The sequence below is a fragment of the Schistocerca gregaria genome, chromosome 4, assembly GCF_023897955.1.
Source record: "Schistocerca gregaria isolate iqSchGreg1 chromosome 4, iqSchGreg1.2, whole genome shotgun sequence".
NCBI classification, from domain to species: domain Eukaryota; kingdom Metazoa; phylum Arthropoda; class Insecta; order Orthoptera; family Acrididae; genus Schistocerca; species Schistocerca gregaria.
The window spans coordinates 442,268,830-442,288,283 of record NC_064923.1 but is presented as its reverse complement, the minus strand read 5'-3'; the positions used below and the strand labels follow the sequence as shown (position 1 = coordinate 442,288,283).

Sequence of the window (19,454 nt, the reverse complement as noted above, 5' to 3'; positions counted from 1 at the left end):
TTACGGGAACCACTTGTACTGATTCCTCTCTTTAGATTTATTGAAACAACCCTAGAGAAATATAATTCACCCATAAATGAATTTACTTTCTTGTCCAACAAATTCTACTGTATTATTTGCCAGTTCTGAACACTTACCGCATGGATTAACAGAAGTGATACTGAACATTAAGAAAAGAGCTGTGTGATTTGTCTTCGGTTTGTTTATTCGGGAACAACACAGAAATAGTCAGTAGTAGTAGTAGTAATTCTCAGTGTAGAAGAGTGGTTTGATTCACCTTTCCACTGTAGTCTGCTCTGTGCAAGCTTCTTCATCTCTGTATAGCCACTGCAACCAGTATTCATTTGTATCTGCGTACTATACCCAAACTGTGGTTTCCGTTTACAACTTTTATCCCCCACACGTCCCTCTTTTACCTGATTTACAATTCCTGGATGTTCAGAGTATGTCCTGTTAACCAATCCCTTCTTTCAGTTAGGTTGTGCCATACATGTCTGTTTAACTAGTCCAATTCAGTACCTCTTCATTTGTTACTTTCTATATCCATCTAATCTTCAACATTGTTCCTATGCCATACATGTCTTTTTCCCAGTTCAGTAACTCTTTATTAATTACATGATATTTCCATCTAATCTTTGACATTCTTCTTTAGCATCTTCAATCATCTTCTTGTCTGAATTATTTATTGTCCAAGTTTCACTTCTGTGCAATGCTACACTCCAGACAATATGTCCAGAAAATATTTCCTTTCATTTAAATTTATAACATTTATAGAATGTACTGCCAACACGTGAAGGAACAAAGTCTCATTAAAAAACTGAAATAGCCCTATGTAGTACTAATGTCCCGTAGTATTTATTAAATACTTTATCGTGCATTTAGGAATTTATACACATATCATCCTGGTGGACAGCCGGTTCGCAGTCATACTAATATAAAAAGCTGTGCAGTGATTGCAGCAGAGCTGGTAAATGACATGTCAGCTTTCACAAGTGGCCTAGCTCCTAATGGGGTAGGATAAACTTGTGACAGGACAGGAATAAGAGGTGCTGTGTGGGTAGATTGGGCAGATCTTGCACCTGAGTCTTCCACAGGGATATGATGCTTGGGGCAATGGCGTGGGATGGGGAGTGGACTAGGTTGCTGTGGAGGTTGGGTGGATGACAGAACACCACTTGAGGAGGGATGGGAAGTGTCCCTAGTAGGATGTCCCTCTTTTCAGGGCTTGATGATAGAGGTAATCAAAGCCCTTGCGAATGATGTTGTTCTGTTCCAGTCCGGGGGTACCAGGTGACAAAGGGGACACTCCTTTGTGCTAGTTCTTGAGGATGGTGTGAGGATTGTGGGTGTGAGGGGAAATGGCACGGGAGATCTGTTTGCAGACTCAGTCTGGAGGAGGAGATAACATCTCTGTGAAAGCCTGGAGTTTTTATTATTCGATTTTGCTGTGATGTTTTCCTTTCTACTCTTCTCTACAGCATTACTCTTTTCAGTGTCTGTTCTTTCTCTCCTTTCTTGTGTTTATTCACCACCCTCCAAACCTCATCTACTTCTGAGCCACCCTGTATCACTGATTACCCATGCACAACACAGACTCTGTGGCCGTGCGGATTGTTGATGCATCATCTGATGCCCCAAATTCTTTCCTCTAATAGCTATAATTATGTTTATTCCTATTGAGCCCACTTCATCTCTCAGCCTGATGTACTTGGAAGTTTTATTTTCCACACACACTCGTGCCATACAAACTATTGATCCTTGACCTAACCTCTCTCTCCTTCTCTCTCTCTCTTTGCTTATTACAACACACACACACACACACACACACACACACACACACACACACACACACACACACCTCATCGTTCCTTTTCTCCCACATTCATATACATTGTTAATATATTTATGCATGTTTTTATGTGGTTTCTTGTAATTTTTATGTGTCTTTTCACTTATTCAGCTCCTCTCATAACCATGAACACCTATTTTGCTCGTTTCTGCATCATTCCTGTTTCCTTTCCGACATTCCTGCCAAATGGACTCCTGCTCCATCTTTCTTCATCAGTTCATAAAGGTATTCCTTTCCCTGGCTAAAACCTAGTCCCACATCCTGTTCCTCAAATGCTGCTTAATCATGGAATCCTCCCAAATGGCCTAACTGTAAATATTCATTTCTCTGGCTCCCACCCCTCCTTTCACAATGTCCTACACCTTTACAAATTCTGCCAATCCCTGACCCTCACAAACCTGGCATTGTAAAAACATATCTCCACAGCACAGGCATCTCAGAACCTCTTCTGCTCCCTCTGCAAGGTACTACCATTATGCAATCCCTACTCCATATATCACATCTCTAAAATTGAATCCCTTGCTCTCCAGAACCTGGAGCAGCATTCGAAACCACCACCTCTGTAAGTTATCCAACCTGCTGACATCTTACTGTCGCCTCAGGGCATCACTATCCAGCCCCTACCATATCCACAGTGTTCCTCCTCATCCACCCTTAACAGCAGCTAACCCTGCCTGGTGGACCATTTCAACTTGGCACATTCCCCGAAGCTCCCTACCAACTCTCTACGAAACCCAGTGCTAAGACATTCCCATAACACTGTTAACATTTCCAAAAAGACCCTCAATTTCACAGAAGTTTCAGTCCTACCCAAAGTACTTACCTGTAGCCCAAATGTAACCATGCTGGACTTGTCAAAGACCTACTCTCTTCCTCCCAATCCCTGCAATGGAAGCAGTTCTTTGCCGCCAATCCCTCCAACCAAAACCATGCTAATTCCACATTGAACCCCGCCTCATCCAGTTCATACCACCGTCCAACCGTGATCCCCCCCCTCCTCCAACTTAATCACCTGCTGGCCAACTTCCAGGAATTCCTTACCTCCAACTTAGTCTCATCATCCTTTCCCAGCTGCCACCCTCAGAACACCAGCCTTTCAGTAGAAGAAAGAATAACAATACTCAACCTCAAAACAAATCCTGACCTAATCATCTTAACTGCAGACAATAGTTTCACCATTGTTGTTATGAGTCACTATGACTACCTGCCAGAAGGCCTCTGCCAATTATCTGACCTCTCCACATGTAAACTCTGCCACAATAATCGTATTCCTGAAGGCCCACATTAGCTTCAAGTCCTATTTAAATATCTCTCCTGAATCTATTTCCCTCTTCACCCTTAAGACACCACACAGACCCAGCTTCTACAAGGTCCCCAAAATCCACAAATCCAACAATCCTGGACACTCCACTGTGGCTGGTCATTGTGCCCCCAATGAAAGAATTTTGACGCTCATTGACCAACACCTCCAGTCAGTTGCTCGTAATCTAACCTCTCGTGTCAAAGAGACCAACAACTTCCTCCACAGACACTCCACAATCCCCACCTCTTTTCATCCCAAATCCGTACTTGACACTGTTGATGCCTCCTTCCTATACACTAACATCCCTCATGACCATGATCTTACTGGTATTGAACTCTACCTTCCCCAGCATCCTTCAGACTCCAAACCCACTACCTCATTCCTCATGCACCTAATTTCATCCTGACTCACAACCACTTCTCCTTTCAAGGGAAGGTATATAAACAAATTTGTGCCACAGCCATTGCCACCTGCATGGCATCCTCCTATGTCAACATTTTTATGGGCCACATAGGGGAGACCATCCGAGCATCACAAAACACGAAACCCATAGTCTGGTTCAGTTCATTGATGATATCTTCATGCTCTGTACTCAAGGCCGAGACACAATATCTTGGTTCCTACACAACATCAACACCTTCTCTACCATCCACTTCACATGGTCCTCCTTAATCCAGCATGACTCTTTCCTAGTTGTTGACCTTCTCCTCTCTGATGGCTTCATCTGCACCTCTGTCCATATTAAAACCACCAACAGTACCTGTCATCCCAGTCACACCAAAAAATTCCTCCTATTTGGCCTGGCCACCTGGGGAAAGCATATTTGCAGTGACAAAAACTCCCGTGCTCAGTATGCTGAGGGTCTCAGCAAGGCCCACACTGGTAGGCACTATTCCCCAGATCTTGTTCGTAAACAGATCTTCCGCGCCATTTCCCGTCACACCCCCAATCATCCCACCACCCCCAAGAACCAGCCAAAAACGAGTGTCTCCTTAGTCACCCAGCACCACCTTGGACTGGAACAACTGAACCACAACCTTAACAAGGGCTTCGATTCCTGTCATCATGCACTGAAATTAGGGACATTGTACCTGAGATGCCTCCCACCCCTCCTAAAGTGGTGTTCCGTCGCCGACCCGGCCTCCAGAATGTCGTAGTCCATTCTTGTGCCACTCCCAATCCCAACTCCTTGCCACAAGGATCATATCTCTATGTAAGAGCCAGGTGCAAGACCTGCCCAATCCACCCACCCAGCACATCCTATCCCAGTTTGTCACAGGTTTATCATACCCTGTCAGGGGCCAGGCCACCTGTGAAAGTAGCCATATCATTTACCAGCTCAGCTGCAGTCATTGCACAGCTTTTTATGTTGGTGTGACTACCAACTGCCTGTTCACCAGAATGAGTGGCCATCGCCAAAGTATGGCCAAGAGCAAAGTAGACCACCCTGTGGCACAACATGCTACTGAATCACTACCCAAGCCATGTGGATCCTTCCCTCCACCAACAGCTTTTCTGATCTTGTGCAGATGGGAGTTATCCATACAACACATTCTTCCAGTCTTGTAATTATCCTGGCCTAAACCTACAGATCATGCTGTCCCCACACCTTCCACCCAACAGTTTCCACCTCCTCTGTCATATCATCTCCTTCCCATTCTCATCTCCCATTCTGTTTATTTGCCACCCTCTTCCAACACACCTGCCCACATTTCCCCACTCCTGCCCTTTTTTTGCTCCTTTTTTCCCAACTTCCCTGCCCCACAACCTCCTGATGCTGCACCTGTAGGAATTATAGTCCCTGCACACTTCACCAGACAGTGTTTGTCTTCACTGAACATCACAGTTTGTGTTTTTTCTATATATAGTTCTCGAGCAATCACATACCTTTCACAATAACAATCTTTGTTGAGAAATAGCTGTCATTGATGCTGTGTGGACTATCTGTTTAGTATTAAGTCATCTGATAATGACCTAAGAAGCCGAAAGCCAGTTCACATCGAAATATAAAATAAATAGTGTGCAACATTAATACTGTTTCTTTATTTTATTTTTTATTTTTTTTGCCCCCAGAAACAATTTACTGCTGTAGGCAATGTGCATTTTATATCCTCTCTAATTCGTGCATCATTATTTATTTTGCTTCTCAAATTTAAAAACTCATCTATTACTACAATTTCCTAATCTACTTCTACCAGCTTCACCTAATTTAGTATGACTATCGTTAATTACACTTATTTTTCTCTTCTTATTGTTCATCTTGTGACTGCTTTTCAAAACAGTATTCATTACATTCATCAACTCCTTTGTTGTCTCTGACAGAATTATAGTGTCATTAGAAAATCCCAATGTTTTAATTTCTTCTACTTGGACTTTTTGTTTCACTTTAATAGATGCTCTGTACATTGCTTCCACCTTTCAGTTTTTCTTCCTTGCACAGTATGGGCTTGCCATTCGAGGTCTTAAAATTCATAGAGACACTTCTCTTTTCTCCAAAGGTTCCTTTAACTTCCCTGTAGGCAGTATATACTGTTTCCCTAGTCATGCACACTTCTACAGGCTTGCTTTTCTCATCCAACCGTCGCTACATTGCCATTTCGAACTTCTGATCAGTCTCTTTTTTTTTTTTTTTTTTTTAGACATCTGTATTCCAATTTCATGTGAGCATTTTTTTCCTTTTGTCAGTTAAATTCAGTTATCTCATGAGTTATCTCTTCATGATATCCAAGGGTTTCTACTGTGCCTTTCAATTAATTAATTTATTTTTTGCCCATTTTTCTTCTACCTTATTCTTTCCCCAGGTTCAGTCGATGTTTGCCAAATGCTTTCTTTGAAACTCTCCATAACCAGTAATTCTTTCTTTTTATCCAGGTCATATGTTCTTAAATTTCTACCTTTTTGCAGTTTCTTCCGTTTTAATCTGCAGTTCATAACCAATAAATTATGGCCGTAGTTCAGATCTGCCCTTGGAAATGTTTTGCAGTGTAAAATTTGGTTCATAAATCTCTGTCTTGCCTTCTAAAGTCAACATATGCATCTCTCTTTTAAAATTCTCTAAACTACGTACCCAATTAAGGAATCTAACATTCCATGCACCAACCTGTACAATGCCAGTATTGCTTCTGCTGATGCGGCATTTTCATGAGTAGTCATCGCTGTCAGATCCAAATGGGAGCCTATCTTACCTTTAGAATATTTTACACGAGAGAATGCCACGACGATTAAACCATGCTGTAGAGCTGCATGTTCTAGGAAACCATAAGGGGTTGAGTTACAGTACAAGTAGCTTTTTATATATCACTGTAAGGTTCACTCTTAAAATTATGAAAATGGACATTTGAAGAAGAAAGTTTGTTTTTTCATCTGCAATAGCTGTAACAGTAAAATTAAGAGAATTTCAGGATTATTCAAAGAAATAGCTGCTGTAATTGGAACACAAGGGTGGGAAATGACTGGTACACACTTTATCTTCTATTACACACCATATGGTAGTTCGTAGATTTTGCATGTAGCTGTAAATATCATCTATGTTGTCAATTAAGACTTCGTGAAAGAAATGAAATTTGCCTGCTTGTCAAATGCTAAAGAATGAAAAGTGGGAAAGAAAGTATTACAAGAGAAAGTGGTGCAAGGAAGATAAAAGGAATAGAAGTCAAGCAGAAAAGGAAGTGAGGACTGGAGGAGCAGTGACACAAGAGTAGAATGAGAGCGAGACAAGAGTTCAGAGACTATCCATGAGGATCACTTAATGTAGCATTAGCTGTAAGGACTAAACAGTTGAGAAATGACCCTGCAGTCCACCCATCCTGGATCTCCAGTCAGTTCGTGTCCATCTGCTAATGCAGTTCCATTAACTTATTGGCTTTAAGTTTTACCAATTTTACAAATCCATGCTCTACTTATCGTTATGGTCTTCTATTATTTTATATTCTTTTGGTGATATGCTTTAGTACCATGTTACTTATCCAGTTTATCTATCTTCTTGTTTGCTTAAACTCTTTCAGTTATATTTGGTAGCAGATCCTATATTCCCGTACTCCTATGTTGCCCGTTCTGTGTGGTCTTCTATTGTTTTCTTTTCACTTCCACCCACTCTTGTTTTACCACTCTCTTTAGCCCAGCCAACTATTTATCCTAGTTATACCATGTACTGTCTGCTGTTACAAAATTTTAAAAGTCTAAGCCATCATCTCCTTTTTATTGGTCACACTGCATTTTGTCTAAAGGTTATCTATTCTCTCAGGCACTGTGTATCACACTCAATATGAGGAAATCTTGATGAATGTTATTCTTTCTACCTCCTCCTCCCCCTCCTTCTATTAATATTGTTTGCAAGTAGTTACAACTGTTACCAACAGTCAACTCTCATATTGTGACCCAATAAATATAATTTGTGTCTTTTTAATTAATTTTGTAGCAGCCGTTAAGTTTTTTTATTTGATGGATTTCAGGAGATGGATGTTGACACCAGTAGCATGCGAAGTGTACTTGGTGAACTCACCATGTTGTTCTCCAGAGCAATAGAAGCAGCATTTCCGGACTTGGCTGATCCACCTGTTAATGTTTCTCTGTCTCCAAAATTTGCAGATTATCAATGCAATTCAGCATTGCCAGTATTACAGCTTCTAAAGGCACAAGGTATTAATTTTATTCCATAAATTCTCTCTCTCTCTCTCTCTCTCTCTCTCTCTCTCTCTCTCTCTCTCTCTGTGTGTGTTTGTGTATGTGTGTGTGTGTGTGGAGGGGGGGGGGGGGGAGCCTCATTCACACATAGTGGTAAGTATTGTTAATTAGCAATGGAGACTGATGCTGATTGGAAATCCCTCTCCCCCACTTTCCGTTGATGTCCAAGAACAAAAGCTACAAATTTTAACCTTAGTAACAGTGGGAGATTCATTCAAGAAGCAATTGTAAGGGTTTTGGATTAACAATCCTCTGTCATATCCCTTTTCCCAAGGGTGCTAGTCAGCAAGACATGTAGGATTGTGTATGTCTGTTGAATGATAGAGGAAAGATACAGGCTGGTTTAAGCATTTCTGATGCATATCTGTGTAATGATAAAAATTATTATCCTCAGAAAGCAAGGGTGTAGCTTTGTGTTCATCTTCTAACTTTAATACGAGGGTTATTCGGAAAGTAAGGAACGACCGGTTGTGAAATGGAAACCACAGTGAAAACCCGATGAAGTTTTGCACGGGTGTGTTGGGCAGTGTGTCTAGTATGCCTGTCGATCGCATTACATCTTTCTTTTTAGTTCTGATCACACATGGAGCACATAAAGATACCTAGAACAATAGCGTCTCCCGCCACGTATGAGGGTTTGGTGAGAAATTTCGCCTGAAGCTATGCAGTCAACATTACATAACTGTTGTGCGGTTTCTTCTTCAAGACAATTATCAGCCGCATTCAGCATGGGCAATGAAGATGCTCCTGCATTTTCATTTGGGAATGTTTGATTACCCACACTACAGACCGTAATTGTCTCCCTCTGAGTTTCCTCTCTGATCACATGAATCGCTGGCTATGAAGACAACATTTTGGCACAGACAACGAGCTGTAGGCCTGCATAGAGCATAGAGAATTAGCGGAAAGCATTGGCAGCTGCCTTCTATAACGAGTGTATTGGAAAGCTGGTACTATGCTATGACAAATGTCTAAGTCGGATCAGTGACTTTGGAGATAAGTAGCTGGAAGTTGTAGCTAACTGTTGCAAATAAAACAGTTTTGATTTTCATTGTGGTTTCCATTTCGTGACCCATTGTTCCATACTTTCTGAATAGCCCTTGTATCACCAGTGTCAGAGTGAGTGTGTGTGTGTGTGTGTGTGTGTGTGTGTGTGTGTGTGTGTGTGTGTGTGTGTGTGTTACAAAATGTGAGTATAGTGTGTGCAGTGACTTATAGGGAGATATGAGTGAACAGTGTGGCATTACATTATTTAATAAGTTATTTGTAAAAAAGGTATTGTATACCAGGAGTAAATCTAATGATTGTCTCTAACTAGAAGTCTTTAAATGTATGTGTATGTGAGTTATTTTAAATTGGTCCAAACTTGTAAATACTTTGACATATCCTATATCCCTGTAAAAAGTTCTACGGATGAGTAAAGCTACTACTACTACTAATACTACTACTACTACTACTACTACTACTATATTGGAAAGTATCTCATCATGAAGAAGAGTCTTCAGATGTGTGGAAGTAGTTAAGTTCTCATTAACTGAGAAATGCATGTCGCAAATTACTGGGAGATACATGAAAATGTACAAATGGGTTAGGATAGAAACAGCTTCTGCTGGCTACATCTGACAAAAATTATACAAACAACGAATTATCACCAATTATTTTACTCTGCTTCTAGATAAAGACAGTGTGTAGGAGTTTCCATGTATTAAGTCCGTTAACCATACACATTTATATTGCTCCTGTATTTCTTTTAATGCCACATACCCAAATTCAATTAGATCGTAATCTGGGCTTTATACACTTCATAGACTTCACGAAAGAACTTCATTCATCCATATACCATACATTTGCCCTCCTACATGCCTCGACTACCTTCATGTCATTTTCATTAAAGTAATAATTAAATCTTTTCTTCCAGGCTACTTCCTAATCCATTTGTATGTTTTCATATATTTCCTAGTAATTTGCAACTTGCATCTCTCCATATTTTGGCTGCCAGTATTCACATTAGTTGCCCATGTCTCAGTGCCCTTAAGTCAAAGCTGGTATGCTCTGACTGTAGGCTTCTCTTTTCTGGCACAGCAGAAGTTTCATTTTGAAAAATGTTTTTAGATTATGGAAAGACTCCAGGCCATTTCTATTCTTCTGTTTATCTCTGTTTCCTGTTCATCCATCTGTTTTCTTCAACTGTCCCGAATACAAAAACCTGTCAGAAATTTCTATAACTTCATTGTTAGGAGGACTATTTTCTTTTTGCTGTATTTGCTGTAAGATGAGTCTTAAGTTAAAGCTGTTCTAAACCCAAAAGTTGGTTTGAACATCACAATATACTAGGCATGTTCATATTGTATATATTAATACTTGTGTGTGGGTTTCATATGATCGATTTTTTTTGGAATCCATGCTGGTTGGCAGTAAGAAGGTCATTCTGTTCAAGGTACCTTATTATGTGTGAGCTCAGAATATGTTCTAAGATTCTACAACGAATCATCATCAAGGATTCTGAACAATAGTTTTGTGGATCACTTTTATTTCCCCTCTTGTAGATGGATGCGACCTGAGCTTCTCCCCGAGAACTGGGCATGACTTTTTTTTGTTTTTGTTTGATGGATCTGCAGTAGATTATAGCCCGAAGAGGGGCTAATTCAACTGCAAATTCAGTATAGAATCTGACAGTGATTCCATTGGGTTCAGCTGTTTCTCAACACCACTGATACTAATACTTATTTCATTCATCTTTTCAGTGAGCCGAGGATTAAATTAGAGCAATTCTCTTGGATTTTCATTTGTAAAAGAACATTTGAAAATGAAGTTAAGAATTTCAGCTTTTGCTTTGCTGCCCTCAATTTCAGTTCCTGTCTCTTTTGTTAGGGACTGCACACTAACTATGGTGCCACTAACAGTCTTTACGTACAACCAGAAAGATCATTTGACAATATTCTGCTATGGTAGTCATTGAAGGCTTCACACGTTGTTCTCTTGACAGCCAAACATGTTTCATTCAGCATCTCTCTATCTATAGCCCTATACTTTATTTTACACTGATTATGCAGTAATTCTTGTTTCTTTAGAAATTTCTATGAAGTGACTGTATACCATGAATGTTCCCTTCCATTATGATCTGTTCTACTGAGTACATATCTATCCAGTGCCCGGTCAACTGTTCATTTAAATTGAGCCGTGGTTTTTCTACATGCTCATCCCTTGTGTTGAAGTTTCAGGTTCCTCACTGAGATATGATACTACTAGTTCGCTGAACACACACATCTTTCTGCTCGTTTTAGTTGTCCTGTGTACTTTGGTAATCATTATTGCCACAACCGCATCATGGTCACTGATAACAGTTGCAATATAGACATTATCAGAGGTGAGGTCTATTTGTTGCCATTAGATCCAATGTATTTCCGTCATGAGTGGGGTTCCTAACTAACTGTTAGAGGTAGTTTTCAGAGAAGGCATTTAGTAATATTCCATACGATGTCTTTTCATACCCATCACTAACAAAATTGTAATTTTCTCAATTTATAGTTGGGCGATTAAAGTCTCCACCAGTGATAACTGTATGGTTGGGGGGCGTATGTACAAGCAAGCTGAGATTTCCTCTTAAGTTTTCGGTTACATCAGGAGATGTGTCTGGTGGGCGATAGAAGGATCCAGTTACCATTTTATGCTCACCCTTAATACTGAGTATTGCCAAAAGAGACACACATGTAACTTCAATTTCTGTTTCAGTGGATTTGAGATTCTTGTCTACTACAATACTACCACTTCCATTTCCCATTTCTCGCAGTTCTGATAAAACTGAAAGGAAGTGGCATCATTTATGCATATATTCTTCAGTATGCTACATTAAGTTTAATCAGTGCCTTGTCTCTCAAGGGCAGTTTGTACACATTCTTTGAAATTGAGTCAGTTGCTTCCCCAGCCTCTAAGGATTCTGAGAAAAGTGGTAATTTGTATTTTCATTCACAACTTAAAAATGGTCTGTTTCATCATATCCATTTCTAAAATCAGTTTTTTACATAGCTTTATTAAAGTCTAATCTGTTTTTCAAATTGGAAGATGACAATTTAAGTGAATGTCTTGAATATTACAAAGAGGAACAATTTTTTTTCTCTCTCTTGATTCGTCATGGATATGGGCCCTCAACACCTGGATTCCATGAATTTTTTGTGTAGTGTGTAAATTGAAGACATGACAACAACTCATGAAGGTCTCCTAGATAGTGAATGCATCACTGTGTTGTGTAACTTCAAGGCGCAGTTCATGATTGGTCCATTTCTCTTCGAGGAACTCAGATCCCAAGGGCCAAAAACATCCAGTATGAGTTGTCAAGCCTTTGAAGTATGCAATCCACAAAAAATTCATGGAATCCAGGTATTGATGGCTTCGGTTATGCATGCATCGATGCATCTGATTCTGTATACATGGTGGGCTTAGGGGGCCTGAAGATGACATATAATGAGGTGCCCAAACTGTTCATGTTAATAAAATAACAACTTCTGAAAACCGACGGCTGTTTGGTGATTTTTCTTTGGTAAATATTTTGTTTTGTTTTGTCTGTGTTTCTTTTATTGTGAAGTACAATAATTGCAACATTGTTCCATATTTGGGACTTTGTCTTCCTCCATAGACTTCCCATAAACAGTTCTCCAACTTCTTTTTGTATTAACTCCCTCCCTCCCTCCCCCCCCCCCCCCCCCAGTTTTTTATTTATTTACTTATTTTTTAAGGACACCTTGTCCCAGTACTATTGCTTTCTTCATACTCCAACTGACTTTACACAATTCATGTGGTTAATGGTACTTGTATTTCATTACTTCGTACCAAATTTTTGCTGTGTCTTGTCACAGCCTCTCAAAGACATATCGGAATGGTTTTGCTTGAGTCAGCATATTCTGACATATTCCTGTTATCATGTACTTTAAACTTCTACATCTCCATCTACGTGATTACTCTGCTATTCACAATAAAGTGCCTGGAAGAGGGTTCAGTGAACCACCTTCAAGCTAAATTTTTCCATGTGAGCCCTGATTTCTCTTATTTTATCGTGATGATCATTTCTCCCTATGTAGATGGATACCAACATAATATTTTCGCAATCAGAGGAGAAAACTGGTGATTCAAATTTCATGAGAAGATCCCGTCGCAACGAAAAACGTCTTTGTGTTAATGATTGCCACTCCAATTCACGTGTCATGTCTCTGGCACTATCTCCCCTATTTCGCAGTGTACTTTTTGGATGTCATCCGTCAGTCCCACCTGATGTGAATCCCACATCGCACAGCAATACTCCAGAATAGGGCGGACATGTGTGGTGTAAGCAGTCTCTTTAGTAGACCTGTTGCACCTTCTAAGTGTTCTGCCAATGAATCACAGTCTTTGGTTTGCTCTGCCCACAATATTATCTATGTGATCGTTCCAATTAAGGTTATTTGTAATTATAATCCCAAAGTGTTTAGCTGAATTTACAGTTTTCAGATTTGTGTGAATTTATCACGTACTTGAAATTTAGCTGATTGCTACTTTTCGCACCATACAGATATCTTATCTAAATCATTTTGCAAGTTGTTTTGATCATCTGATGACTTTACAAGATGGTAAATGACAGCATCATCTGCAAACACTCTAAGATGGCTACTCAGATTGTCTCCTATGTCATTAATATAGATCAGGAACAATAGAGGGCCTATAACACTTCCTTGGGGAATGCCGGATATTACTTCTGTTTTACTTGATGACTTTCCATCTATTACTAGTAACTGTGACCTTTCTGACAGGAAATCACAAATCCAGTTGCAACTAAGGCGATACTCCGTAGGCACGCAGTTTGGTTAGAAGAAGCTTGTGACGAACGGTGTCGAAAGCCTTCTGGAAATCTAGAAATATGGAATCGAGTAGACATCCCATGTCAATAGCACTTATTACTTCATGAGTATAAAGGTCTAGTTGTGTTTCACAAGAACGATATTTTCTGAATCCCTGCTTACTATGTGTCAATAAATCGTTTTCTTCGAGGTACTTCATAATGTTTGAATACAGTATATGTTCCAAAACCCTACTGCAAATCGACATTAGTGACATAGTCGTGTAATTCAACGGAGCCAGAAATCACGTGGATTCAAATCTGGTGACCTTGGTGGCCACATAGTTTGGAAAGATCGGCTAATGATTTGGTTTTCTCCAAATGTGTTACCTTGCATAAGTAACAGAGACACCTGATGAGCAACATGAGGTGGAGCTCCATAATGCGTCAACACAGTTGAGTCCAAAGGACCTTTCTCTTGTAGAGCAAGGATCACATGTTAGTAAAGCAGATTGCAGTAATGTGTGCTGTTCACATTGCTGTCCTTGAATCTTGGGATCTGAGTTCATCAAAGAAAGTTGGAACAATCATGGACTGTGCCTAGAAGCCACACCACACAGCAATGTGTTCAGCCTGCAGGGGAACTTTGTGAATGTTTCTTGGCTGTGATGATTCCCAGATGTGGCAATTGTGAGTGTTCACTGCCTCATTGAGCATAAAGTGTGCATTATCACTCCACGAGATGTTCCAAGGCCACATATCTTCAACCTCAGCCCTTTCAAGAAACATAAGAGCAACTCGAATTTGTGAGTCAATGAGTAATGTGAAGTTTGTATGGATACCATTTCACAATTTTTAGCAGCACATTTCAAATGGTGGTCTATAGAATGTTTGGCTGTTGTGACATAGCTAATGCATGCTTGAAGTTCACACATTGAGTTCAGCATTCCCAGCCATGGCAACATCAACCTCTTCAACAATTCATGGCACAGTTGTCCATCAGCCTCTCCCAGGAGCAATTCCCATATTACCAGCTAATTTGAACGTCCAAATCAGAATATTTCTGTATTCCTTTAATACACCAATGCTACCAAATAGCAGCAGCATTATTGCTGTTGCTTTGATAAAAGAGTTGTGCAAGAAAAGCTCTACTCACTCTGTCCAGACCTGTGTTGACTGTCTGCAACTGTAATGCTTACTAATGTTTGTGTTTGAACCGTATATTACCGTGTCACTATGGTTAAAATATACCGTGCAAGGCGAAATAGTGCTATAACAGGGGTGAGCAAGGGCTGTGGAGATGCGTACAGGAGAATGTACGTGAACTGTTGAGCCACTGACGGCCCAGATGAACCAAGGGGCAACCAACAGTTTTGTGCTCAATGAGACCATTCAGTGAATTTTGCTGTGAATGGTCCTCACATTAGGCACCCCTAACCTAACCTAACCTAACCTAACCTAACCTTTGTTCATGCACCCATGTTGACTGCTGTTCATTGGCAACGTAGGCTGGAGTTTATATGCCAATAAACCAACTGTACGTCCACTAAGTGGCAACAGGTGTCCTTTTAAGATGAATTACATTTTATGCTCCATCGGACAGATGGCTGTTGGCGTATATGATTTCAAATGTTTGATAGCAAACAGCCTGTAACAACTATCAGAAGGGTCCAGCCCATAGGGGCTTTCCCTGGGTCATCACATCATTCTGGAAAGCACAGTGGATGAACACAAGTATGCAACTGTCCTTGGGGACCACGTCCATCCCTACATGGTGTTTGTTTTTTCTTGGCATGATGGCTTCTATCGGCAGAGTACTGAACGAGTCACACAGCTAGCAGTGCATGTGCGTGGTTTGAAGAGCACCAGTACGAGTTTACCGAACACCCTTGGCCTCCAAACTGCCTGAATTTAAACCCAGTTGAGAATCTGTGAGACAACCTTGATTGGGCTGTTGCGCCATGGGTCCTCTGCTGAGAAACATAACCGCAGCTGATCATGGCACTGGAGTCGGCATGCCTCCACATCCTTTGTGCATGTCTCAAAGTGATCCGCACAGCAAAAGATGGTTATTCAGGCTTTTGACATTTCATTTTAATGTGACTGGATAGCGTACATTGTTGTTTTCAGTAAACTGTATGAAAGTACAATGTAACTGAAGTCTCCCACTGAAGAGTTGTTCTTAAATTTTTCACATTTTTACAGTTCCATTAGCTGTAGAGCTCTTCTACCTCCACACAAGAACATGAGTATTTTAGTGCATGAACTTGAATTATTTCCATGGAATATCTTTTTGTTTGTTTTTAAAATAAGAATTGTTGTTCTTTCTGATATTCCTTCACTATGTGTGATAGTATTTTTAATTTTGTTGTTAACCACAAAGCCTGCACCTGAATTTACCACATACCCTGTTCTTCTGTAATAAAACAAGTGTGCTGATCTTAATTGTATGTGATTGTTATTTTCCCCCACACTTCTTATAATTCTGCAATATCCGTTTTACTGTTGTTAAAGTGTTCTTCCAATTGCATTAACATAACATTGGTTCCTAAAGTTCTGCAAGTCCTCAAATTCTGCAGGCACAGGAGTAGCTGGACGTGCACCGTGGCCCGAAATCATTGCCTGAGCACTGCCGGACCATTACTCCTAATATTACTTCACATAGACTGAAACACCAGCATCTCAGGAACTCCCGCATATCAGCAGAGCTTCTGACAGCCTTTCCCTGTATACTCTGTTAACAGCACCTGAAGAGTTCAGTGAGAAATATGAACTGCTTAACATCAGCTGAGCTTTGCTTACAACAGTCTCAGTCCAGAACTGAATGGTTTTGAATTTCATAGCCTGTGATCATGTTAGTATCATGCCAGTAGAGTTCTCATGTCTTCACTTAGACTTTGTTAGTCTTAAATTCAAAAGGTAAGCAAATGTTGCCTCAGCACTCCGTCTCCTTTGTGAATTGGTGAGCAGCATATCCATACTTGTGCCCCTTACAGTAACAGATGAAGAGAGTTACCATATGGATAATGGCTGCAGGATGTGAATACTTGGTTGGGACATTGTGATCTAATCTGGTTGGTTAACTTAATTCTCATGAAGATGTTATTATGGTGTCTCTCCTGAATCATGGTAGAATCACCTTTTGAAACTGAAAATCTCACATGTGTAAATAGATCTTTATACCCCTAATCCAAATGAAGTACTGTAGCATTTTCTCTCTTTGTCAGTGTTAACTTTAGCCAGAGTTTAACTTAGTGTGGACAGTAAAACTATACAGACTGTATGTACTCATATTGTGTTAGTTTTATCAGAGAAAATCGTATTCAGAATAAAATATTTTAAATTCTCTACAGTAATTTTTATTTATATGTTTTATACATATTGTTCCAACATTATTGTATTGACGAAAAAGAACCTCGAGTTTTGCATGTATTTGTTGTTTGGAATTACAACTCAGAAACCAATGGAAATATTAGAGAAATCCCTTGATGGAATGAAATAGGCTTATTTGGGTAGAGGTCATACATTAACAAAGTATACATTGCTGCACATCTGTAACAGTTCAGAATTTTGGAAGGAATTATGTTTTAAGTTAGATTTATTTGTAAATGAATATCAGTTTAAGTGAGCCAAAATTTTATCTTCTTCACAGGTGTGAAAATGTCTCCAGTTGATATTGCAAAAAAGATTTTGGATAATGTGCCAAAGAATGATTTAATCAAGGAAATGAGTGTAGCTGGTGCAGGCTTCATTAATATATCACTGTGTCCTGAATTTGGACAGAAGGCTTTGACTGACTTGTTGAAGAATGGAGTGAAACCACCACCAATTGAGAAGAAGCTGAGAGTTGTTGTTGACTTTTCTGCTCCTAATATTGCAAAGGAAATGCATGTCGGGCATTTGCGGTATGTTTTAGTTTTTAAGCAAGCTACCAATGTAACTTTTAGAATAATGTTCCTTGAAAATCATCCATACACTTAATTTCTTCATTGTTTGCCAATAAGTTGATATTTCTTGTACAAATTGAAATGCTATGTAAACATGCAGATCTGGTATGAAAGAGAAGAATGAATGCTTTACGGAGGAAGAATGTAACATTAGTTATTCTGGTTCTTGTCACTTGATTGGGCATCAGTGGACTGTGTGCTGTTGCATGGTAAAATTGAAATGATGTAGGAAATATTGGTACAATTATTTTTGTTCGTAGGTTTACAATGTATCTTTATTTTTTGGTAACCCAAGATTATAATCAAATTTGATTTTCATTGTCCATTCATACTGGCAGTAATAGTTTGTTATTAAGCGTACACAAAATGCAAGTTTGTGCATTATTCTCTCAAGGCTTAAAAAAATGGTCATTGTGTCATTAGGGTAATGAGTGGCTGGAAATTCAGAACAGTTTGTGCCAAGCCATTGTCAGGTCCTTAACAGACTTGTCTGCAGACACTTCGCTACAAAGCAACCGTGTTAACAAGAGTAAAAGAAGAGCTATCTATGTCTTGTAACTCACAGCCATATGCTTCAGATGCTCTCTGTTTGAGGTAACAATATGATGAGTGGCGAGAAATTTCTAAGGTTTAGTGTGCATTAAGAGTGGTTACATTATTCTTTTTAGTAATTAAACAACCAGTCACATTTGGATGCATAGTTGTTTCACAATTTTGACAGTCACTATTTTACTCCTTATTTAAAATTTAGCAAAGGCTCAGGTTTTTACTCTTTTAAGGTCTTTTTACAGTAATGCACTCCTCAAAAGTGAGATTTTATGTTTTATGAAAGGTATCCTCAGAGAAAGCAGTATAGGAGATAATGGTACCCTGAACTATTACACTTAATTCTTGTCCACTGTGCCACTCAGCAGTCCAGGCTGCCAGATTGACCTTCCTGCAGTAGCCATGACACCACATGTCACCATCAGTGGGCACAGTTTCAAGTGGGAGTTTCTCAGTAGCACTACTTTTTGCCACTTAACACAACAGTAATGGCTTAACCGCGTTTCTTTGCAATCTGAGGATGTTCTGGTTCAAAATAATAGAAGCTGACAAAATGGCACACTGCCTGTGAGTGTGGGCCATAACATATGAGGCAGAACAGTTGACAGAAACAAGAGCACCTGTTTCAGTGCTTCTGTGTCAAGTGAACACTTTGGTGAAGCTGGACTGTCTTTACTGCCATGTGAGCAAGATGGTCATTCTGTGCAGTGGTCACATTAAGTGCTCCAGTACCCTCAATCCTGCATATGACTCTTCTACCCATTGATTCCACAAGTAGCTCGTGCCCTGTATGACCTGAAATGCTGTTCTGTCGCAAGCTCATTCTGTGCAGTGGTCACATTAAGTGCTCCAGTACCCTCAATCCTGCATATGACTCTTCTACCCATTGATTCCACAAGTAGCTCGTGCCCTGTATGACCTGAAATGCTGTTCTGTCGCAAGCTCATATCCTGAAGTCATACCACTGTACTAAACTAAAACTTATGGGAATTGCTTTCACTTTTCCACTTTGTTACAGCTCTTCAGTAACTGTACTTAGTATAACACTGACATTTTCAATCTTGCTAGATGTGTGGCTGCTAGGCATATGTGCAACACCATCTCCCTAAGAAATATTAATTAAACAATGAAAAATCCAGGATGGAATAATGACAAGATTATGAAAAGGATAGATTTCTGCACACCATATAGAGGAGATTTCAAGTCAAAAAGACTGCTAAAAATGTAAGCTTTTCGCCAAAAGGCCTTCTCTCAAAGTAGACACAAATGTCTGCTTGTGTCTGTGTATGTGCGGATGGATGTGTGTGTGTGTGTGTGTGT

The 19,454-nt window shown here is 39.8% G+C and overlaps 1 protein-coding gene across 3 annotated transcripts in view; it reads left to right on the top strand.

Annotated features, from left to right (window-relative positions):
- Positions 1-19,454, top strand: part of LOC126365812 (arginine--tRNA ligase, cytoplasmic) — a 141,410-nt gene that overhangs the window by 28,325 nt on the left and 93,631 nt on the right. For all 3 annotated transcript variants that reach the window (XM_050008403.1, XM_050008402.1, XM_050008404.1), the window contains 2 exons: positions 7,604-7,790; positions 17,294-17,546. In XM_050008403.1, the coding sequence (XP_049864360.1) occupies positions 7,604-7,790; positions 17,294-17,546 (440 nt within the window). The remainder of the gene's footprint in view (positions 1-7,603; positions 7,791-17,293; positions 17,547-19,454) is intronic.